Source organism: Plecotus auritus, assembly GCF_963455305.1.
Source record: "Plecotus auritus genome assembly, chromosome: 8".
Lineage (NCBI taxonomy): Eukaryota > Metazoa > Chordata > Mammalia > Chiroptera > Vespertilionidae > Plecotus > Plecotus auritus.
In genome coordinates this window covers 40,051,435-40,060,132 of record NC_137782.1, presented here as the reverse complement: position 1 = coordinate 40,060,132, position 8,698 = coordinate 40,051,435, and the positions used below count along the sequence as shown (strand labels likewise).

General features: G+C 47.0%; 1 protein-coding gene across 1 annotated transcript; it reads left to right on the top strand.

Annotated features, from left to right (window-relative positions):
- Positions 1 to 531: 531 nt before the first annotated feature.
- Positions 532 to 8,232, top strand: TYMS (thymidylate synthetase). Its single transcript, XM_080684214.1, has 7 exons — positions 532 to 825; positions 2,589 to 2,662; positions 3,408 to 3,582; positions 4,728 to 4,829; positions 5,594 to 5,769; positions 6,267 to 6,338; positions 7,645 to 8,232. Exons 1-7 carry the CDS (start codon positions 624 to 626, stop codon positions 7,780 to 7,782), a joined length of 939 nt encoding a protein of 312 aa, XP_080540340.1. The 5' UTR covers positions 532 to 623; the 3' UTR covers positions 7,783 to 8,232.
- Positions 8,233 to 8,698: the final 466 nt, after the last annotated feature.

Here is an 8,698-nt window from a genome sequence, read left to right as displayed (position 1 = left end):
TAAACTCATTATCAAATAGTTCCCACCCACCAGTGTTTATATTATAAACATTTCACGAAAATTGACATTTTTGGTATTAAAAATTTGAAAACGTCTGATTGTCATCATGTTGAAAAGCTGCCCAATGCCACTTGCGCAGGCTGCCTGCCTTCAGTGAGGATATGGAGAAAATGGAAATGAGAATCACCTGTGAGCGAGCATACCCCCTCAGTTGTAAGAAAATAGAGCTCAAATAACAGGGTTTTATTTGTTTGTAGATTTCACCGATAGGTGGAGACTGCAAGCTCCCCTTGATCAGTGAATGATCAGGTCGACCCCGAAACTTTCCAACTAGAGAGGCCTTTCTCCGCTAATGTATCCAGGATACAAGCTTTAGGATGCTTTCTAGGCCTAAGGTTCCTACCTTTCAAAATGGGCTAAATGCGCCCGGTGCGGGAGGCTCGTGCGTTCCGGCCCGGCCCGCCAGCGCCCGGCGCGCTCCGCGGCCGCCAGGAGGCGGGAGATCCCCATCGAGCAGGAAGAGGCGGAGTCGACGGCGCCAAGGCAGCGGGAAAGGAGGCGCTTGCAGGAGATCTGGCCGCCTTGCCCACGGTTATCCCCGAACCCACAGCTGCGCCCGCACCATGCCCGCCGCCGGCTCCGAGCTGCCCCTGCCCCCGCCGCCGCCCGCCGCGCAGGAGCGGGGCGCCGAGCCGCGGCCCCACGGGGAGCTGCAGTACCTGGGGCAGATCGAACACATCCTCCGCTGTGGCTTCCGTAAGGACGACCGCACCGGCACCGGCACCCTGTCGGTGTTCGGCATGCAGGCGCGCTACAGCCTGAGAGGTGACCGCGGGCGCGCCGGGCGGGCGCCGGGTGCTTGGAGCTGCGGCGGGGAGAGCGCTCGGGAGGGGCGGGCCCCGCGGGGCAGCCCTGACCTCAGTCCCGTGAGGCGGAGAGGTGTCCTTAGTCCCACGGGTCAGACGCCAAACGGGGGCTTGGATTCGAGGGCAGATGTGCGTGGGGTCGCAGGGACGGGCGGGACGGCGCTGGGAAGTAAAACCCCGGAGGCCCCCTGGCTCCAAGGCCGGGTACTTCTCTCCTCGCCCTCTGGTCTCCCCCGAAGCGGGCCGACCCAGGAGTTTTGCCCCGAACCGGGGTGGGAGAGGATCTGCCCGGGCTCGGCCCACGGCTGGGCCAGGCTTCCCACTGGGCGCCACTCCCCTCCCAGTGCTGACCGTTCCGCTTCGCAAAGTTTTTCAAAATTGGAGCCAATATTTCGTGGGCGGGGCAACCGCGGCGGGAAGAGGGTGAACGGAGCGGCCTGGGCGGGAACTTGTGGCTCCTGACAGTTTTCCCATCCGGTCCCACGAGCCAGCATTCTTTCCTCTTAAACCTTGAAACGAACTCGATGGTCCGAGTAGAAGTTCCTATTCGTCTTTTACTTTAAAACAGGATTGTTCCTGGGGAAAAAGTGTCTCTTGTTGGCTTTCAGGAGACAAAGGGTCGAGGTGGGGGTGGGCACGGGACATGTCTTCCTGACACCATCGGTGTGGAGGGTGGTTTTAAGGGGAAGACCCCCTATTGGTTAAGCAGATTCGCTGTGGTCACGTGTGAAACTCTGCACCCCACACCCATTCTGCAAACTGGAAAATACCCGTGTGCAGTGGGAAACATCTGATCTGCCTTGGACAGCTTTGAGAGTTTTGTTGGGCGGAGGGACCCACCTTCCTGCAGCTCCAGGAGCAGTGGACTCCAATGAGCCAAAGACCTAGTTTCTACTCCAGCTCTTCTTACACTTCGGGCAAGTTACTTAACCCCTCAGGTCTTCAGCTTCCCCGTGCACTTGAAATGGAGGAAATAATGTGCAGGCAGTAATGATAACAGTAGGTGCTTGAAAAATGTCTCCTTGTTACATGAATATCAACTACACAACTGCATAGAGATAAGCTTTACATTTGTATTTTTCTATTTCTTGATGCAAACTTCTATATTCCCTCCTGGTGACTGTAAAGTGGAGATCATAAAGGTGCCTTAAGGAGGGTTGGAGATTAAATAGGATCATGTATATAAAGTGTTTAAACATTACTATTTTTTGGTACACTTAAAACCTAGAGGTTGATTTGCTTTGCAGATCTCTAAAAACTACTCTTCAGTATTGGCCAGTGTGATATCTACTTTGCGTGGGTCCTGCACAAGCTTTCTCAGCAGGTTAATCATGGAATAGTCCTGGGAGCCTTCAGCTTTGTCCTGTTGTGTTCATACCTCTGCAAAGGAGTCTCACTGACGGTGGGGGATGGTTGCTCTTTCCCTGTCCCCACACACATCCCCGTCTGGCCCCTGCCCCGGCTGCCCCTGCCCCAGCTCACAGTGTGGAACTGCTGTGTCCGTGGATGCAGGGCTCAGGAGGATGGTCTCCCACCGAATTGTGTGACTTGCACTGCACCCTGGGAGCTCCACCCTGATCCCAGGTGCCCACTTGGCCAGGAGTTGCCGTTTTCCAGGTCACTCCAGGGCCTAATGTCTTGGGGTCGTTTTCTTCCATAGAGGAAGTTGGATGGCATGTGCTATGTTCCCATCTTGAAATTATAAGGCAAATTGTTTTTCAGATGAGTTTCCTCTGCTGACAACCAAGCGTGTATTCTGGAAGGGTGTTTTGGAGGAGTTGCTGTGGTTTATCAAGGTAAAGAAGGGCAGTTAGAGGACAGGCGCAGGGACAAGGTGGTGTGGCACCATAGCCTTGCTTGTAACCATTATGGCACATCAGACCTGAAGACACCAGAGGCCAGTGGAGGTCTGTCCTTGACCTGGACGCACCATCAGGATACAGGTTAGGATGACAAGGGCCAGATCTAATAAGACAAAATATCAGAGAAATAAACATAAGGCCTGTACTTGGCAAAAACAAACCAACCACACCTTAACTGTGTGAGTATAAGTTGGGGTAAACATAACTTGGAGTGGCACATTTAAGATAGGTGACAGAGCCATTTGCTAGAAAAGCTAGTGCTGAGTAGGCCAGTCAGTAGAAATATTCTGTCTACCAGATCTAAGGTACTCCCAACAGGTTGCAGGTGCAGCAATTCATTCTGGGTATCACACTTAGACACAGAACACATTTGGTGAAGAAACACAAAACTGCTAGATGGGGTAGGAATGTAATTAAAGGATTTGGATGTGTTCAGTCTAGAAAATGTAGTTGAGAGGAAAAAAAGATTTGAGAGGATGGTTCCAGAAAAGGATCAGACTGACCTGCAGGCCCTTCAAAGTTTGGGCTGGGACCAGCCTGCTTAAAGATGGGACAGGCTGTGAGGGGCTGTTGAGGCCCTGTTGCCGGCTTGGTGGGGGCTCGTGGAGGATGAGTGCCGATGGCTCCGAAGGTTCCTGGGTGAGTGAATTCATCTGCTCTGCTCTCCCATCTCTTCCAGGGATCCACGAATGCTAAAGAACTGTCATCCAAGGGAGTGAAAATCTGGGACGCCAACGGGTCCCGTGACTTCCTGGACAGCCTGGGATTCTCCAGCAGAAAAGAAGGAGATTTAGGTCCCGTTTATGGCTTTCAGTGGAGGCATTTTGGGGCAGAATACAAAGATATGGATTCAGGTGAGGAGACAGTGCTGCCTCGGATCCCTGAGCGCCGTTGTAGTTCCATGGTTTCAGATGAAGTGTGGGGGTTAAGAAGCCAGGGTCTGGGGAGCTGATGTGTAACTAACCTTGTGGGAGGCTGTTTCAGGTTCAGGAGCACGACCTCGCCTCATGAAGGTCAGATCTCACTCCCAGTGATTAGCATGATTGGGTGCTTGGCACTTCCTGTACCTTGTTTCCTTAGCAAATAGTGGCACAGGTGGTCACTGTGTTGGGGAGTAAGGTAAGAAGTTCATCTGGGGGCTAAACTCCCAGAGATGGCCTTGCAGAGGCTTTGGTCTCCCTTTCTTTTCATCACATTGTAAGTGGCCCTGATGTGATAGCTCATATCCCGAGTCACCTCTCCTCCCCATCCGCTGGGTGGAGGAAGAGGAAACATCTCACTCCTGGAGTCCACCTTCCTCTGTCACATGGTGGCACTACTTACTGAGTCCAGCCCTGGTCCTTTGCCCCTCTGTCCCACTTATCTTTAGGTCAGAGGTTATAAAAGCAAATGTGTCCTTCAGTGTGTGTGTGTGTGTGTGTGTGTGTGTGTGTATACAGGCGCGTGTGCAGGAAGTAACAGTTTGCTAGCTGGGCAGAGACCTGCAATCTGGAGAGCATGAGTCTTATCTAAAACTCTTCTCCTGCTAGTTAGAGACATGTGGGCCTGATATTGTCAGAATTCTTTAAAAAAAAACACAAAACCTAAAATCTATATTTTATGTGCAATCTTGAGATCTTTTGAATGCTGGCTACTTCATCAAGTTTTAAAGTGCTGTGTAGACATAGAGATAGAATGGTGGTTGCCAGGGGCTAAGGAGAGGGGGAGTGGAGTGTTGAAATTGGGGAGAGGGAGGAAGTAACAGGACCAACCAAATACTTAAAGGAGTTTTACATAGAAAAGAAAATAGACTTTGTTATGGCTCCAGAGGATAGACCTAGGAGCCTAGACCAGTCCTTGAACACAACCTAACCTGAGAAACTTACAAAGTGCATTTGGATTTCTTGTAATCATGAGCCAAGGCGGGGCTGCGGAAGGACAGTATGACCGAGACCTGTGAGGCCATCTCACCAGATGATGTAATTAACGTGCACATCTTCTCTTTTCAATAATTCTACAGATTATTCCAGTCAAGGAGTAGACCAACTGCAAAAGGTGATTGACACGATCAAAACCAACCCTGACGACAGAAGAATCATCCTGTGTGCTTGGAATCCAAAAGGTTGAAAGCCTCTCAGTCCGCCTCTCCTGTCCTGACTGGATGGTTGGCATAAGGGGAAGCAACATGGCCTTGTTGCAGGGGCCTCCAGCAGGAGGCAGGCACCAGGAACGCCAGCCCCATGGTCACTTGGGTGACCCTGGGCAAGTCACAGTTGGCTTCATTTCCACCTTCAGAGGATGGAATTGGATCCAGATCACCTTAATCTGTATATTTATACTTACCCTTACTCCCAAAAGGGTTTTAAATGGCCTATAAAAATACATGTAAGATTTTACCATTTTAAATTGGGGCAGAAGAAGTTTCAGATCCCTTCTACCTTGATATTAATATTTGTATCAACAGTATTATAAAATTAAACTTTACCAATGGGTAATTAAGACCCAGAGTGGAATATTTACATTTATAATAGAGACTTGGGACACAGGAGGGTGTGTCTGAGATGCTAGTTTCCTGTGGCCCTTACCAATGAACTCATTCTTTCTGTGAAGGTAGCACAAATAATTTCAGCTCTTATGGGAGAGCATTGCTTCTCCCATTGTAAATGTACATCACAGAAGGCTCACGTTAATGGACAGGTCTCTGTCGGGTTTGTGCCATCCCTGGGATTGGAATGGCCTGCTTTGCCATGAGGGGAAGATGTGGGTCATGGGGGTCACATGACCTCCATCTTGGCTTGTGTTCTGCTCCTGTTTCACTTTGCCTATAGTTGTGTTCTTTAAAACCACCCCTCCCCTTCCTTACATTCCTCTGTGCTGGCTCCTCAGATCTTCCTTTCATGGCCCTGCCTCCATGCCATGCCCTCTGCCAGTTCTATGTGGTGAACGGTGAGCTGTCCTGCCAGCTGTACCAGCGGTCAGCAGACATGGGGCTAGGTGTGCCCTTCAACATCGCCAGCTACTCCCTGCTCACCTACATGATCGCACACATCACCGGCCTGAAGGTGGGCTTCTCTTAGGAAGGAACAATTGTTGCTGGCCTAAAGAGCTGAACTCTTAGATTCTTTAACATGAAAAAAACTAATCGCCCAGAATTCTCATTTAAATAAGAACTGAACTGACTCAACTGTGAACTTAAAACTTATATAAATAGAAAATCAACTAGAAAAAGAAAACATTTTTTAAAAGAAACAACAAAAACCAAGGAAAAAAGCAAAGTGAAAAATATGTAGAAAAAAAAAAGAAATGGACTGGCTCATTTTGTAACTCTCCATGGAACTTTCCCATCCTTGTGGTCCGTATGAACAAGTTTATATAGGTTGTTTATAGTACAAGGTAACGTTTATAAATTAACTTTTCTTAAAAGCAACACTGGTTAAATTCTTTATTTTCTGAAAAGCTTTGAGATATCTGCATGCTCTGCATAATGTTTTTAAACGATGTGTTGAAGAGGGATTAAAACTAAAACACTTCCTCTTTTGCTTCCTCCCATGCAATTCAGCCAGGTGACTTTGTACACACTTTGGGAGATGCACACGTCTACTTGAATCATATTGAGCCGCTGAAAATGCAGGTAAGAATTCTATCTGTTGCACTTAGTTTTTTGGTTTAAATATATTTTTATTGATTTCAGAGAGGAAGGGAGAGGGAGAGAGAGAAACATCAATGGTAAGAGAGACTCATTGATTGGCTGCCTCCTGCACGCCCCTACTGGGGATTGAGCCTGCAACCTGGGCATGTGCCCTTGACTGGAATCGAACCCGGGACCCTTCAGTCCGCAGGCTGACTCTCTATTCACTGAGCCACACCAGCTAGGGCTATCTGTTGCACTTTGCAGGTTGGTCCCTTCTCTTGATAAAAGGTTGATTTATAGAACATCCCTATTATAATAGGCATTCTTCTCGGTGCTGTGACAGAGATAAGGTGGCCTGTTCTGACTGCAGAGCTTTGATGGTGGGCAGGTGGGTGGAGACAAGGAAGACATGCCTCAGCTACCATAGGTGTGACAGGTGCTGTGGGGGACTAAGCCAGAGAATTTAGGGCCTTCTCAGAGGTAGCATTTCAATATTTTCTCTTAAGTGTATCCTAAATACAGTACTTAGGTCTGAGCTTTCAGAAATAGGCTCAAATCCATAAATTATAGCAGCCAAAAAATGATTTGAAAATGGCAATAAAAAGAATCTGAGTGTCTGTGCATATCATGAGCCCCAAGAATAAAAATGTCAAACCAAAACCCTTTAGGCCCTTCCAGATTAGATCCAGGTTTTGAAAGTTTCTCCTTTGAGGAAATTTGTCTGCTTTGACTTAGAGGGTGACTTCAAGGCCTATCCAGATGCTTCTCTAGCTCACTGCTCCTGTCATGCTGGCCAGAATAATGTGAGGTCATGACTTTTGTCACATCCTCATCGACACGGTTCATCTCAGGAATCCGGCTTGCATCCCTTTCTGATAATTGTCAACAGATGTCATCTTTCCTTGCCCTTTCTGCCAGGGGTAGTTGGAATAGGAATTGTGGGATTCAGGTAATCATTTTTGAGTGCCTACTATGAGTTAACAGATACAAAAGTAAGAAACTGTGTTGTCCTTGATAAATTTACCAGGAGCAATCAATCATAAGAACTTACGCTTAGGGAGCCACCAGGCTCCTCACACCGAATGATTCCACAAAATACCTTCCGCTCTCCATGTATGTGAAAGAAACGGTTAATTATGCTTCAGCAGTATTGCATAACCAGGGAAAAGGTATCCACAGTATTACTTAGCCCCTGTAAAGTAATACTTGCTGATTAAGTACTGTGTGCTTGTCTCATGAAGGGATGCGGGGAGCAGAATTAAAGCAATAGTACAGATATAGCAAAATAATGGTCTGCTGTTTGTAGCTTCAGCGAGAACCAAGGCCTTTCCCGAAGCTTAAAATCCTTCGAAAAGTTGAGACAATCGATGACTTCAAGACTGAAGACTTTCAGATAGAAGGGTACAATCCTCATCCGACTATTAAAATGGAAATGGCTGTTTAAAGTGCTTTTAAAGGAGTTGTTTGAAGGATACTGTCTTTAGGGGTTGGAATGGATGCTTAGGTGAAAATTCCTTTTGTTCTAAAGAAAGAAGGAACTAGGTCAAAAATCAGTTGGTAACTGTCAGTTATTACTCATTAACTTAAGACTGTTACCACTGGCAAATATAACTGTGCTGACTCTCTTAGTAATAAAAGGCCTTAACTGAATGAGGATGTATGAAAATACTGAGATTAGGAATAAAGTGAAGAGAGTAAAAAATGTATATACTTTAAAAATCGTGTACATGCATTTCAATCCCACATTTGTATGATTTCAAGAATTATAAGTTATTCCCTCACATTTGAGCAAGCTGAATAACACCAGTCGTGATAATGTATGATTGGTGTGGTTATGAACATTTCAAGTTGTTTGTTTTATATATTGTTATAATAAAGAAGACTTCTGCATTCATCTGGGTGTTTTTTTTTTTTCTTTCTCTACTGCCATTCTGCACGGTTCCTGTCTAAATAAACATGCTATATTCTTGTCTGGATGCTGCTGAGGTTAGAATATATTTTAGAAATGCTGACTAAACTACTAAATTTTCCCATTTTTCTATGATTTATCTAATGCTAGCTGCATTTTATCATTAAAATTATTTAGGATAGCCCTGCCTGGTATGGCTCGGTTGAGCGTCGTCCTGTGCACCAGAGGTTGCCAGTTTCTGGTCAGTGCATATACTCAGGTTGTGGGTTCAGTCTCCAGTTGGGGTCGGTGTAGGAGGCAACTGATCGATGTTTCTCTCTCAATCAATGTTTCTCTCCCTCTCGCTAAAAAATCAGTAACATTTTTTAAAAAATTATTTAGCATAAAGGTTTTTTTAAAAAAGGGTTATTCCCTCCCGCCCTGCCCCTCCCCCCGCCCCCCCCCCCCCCAG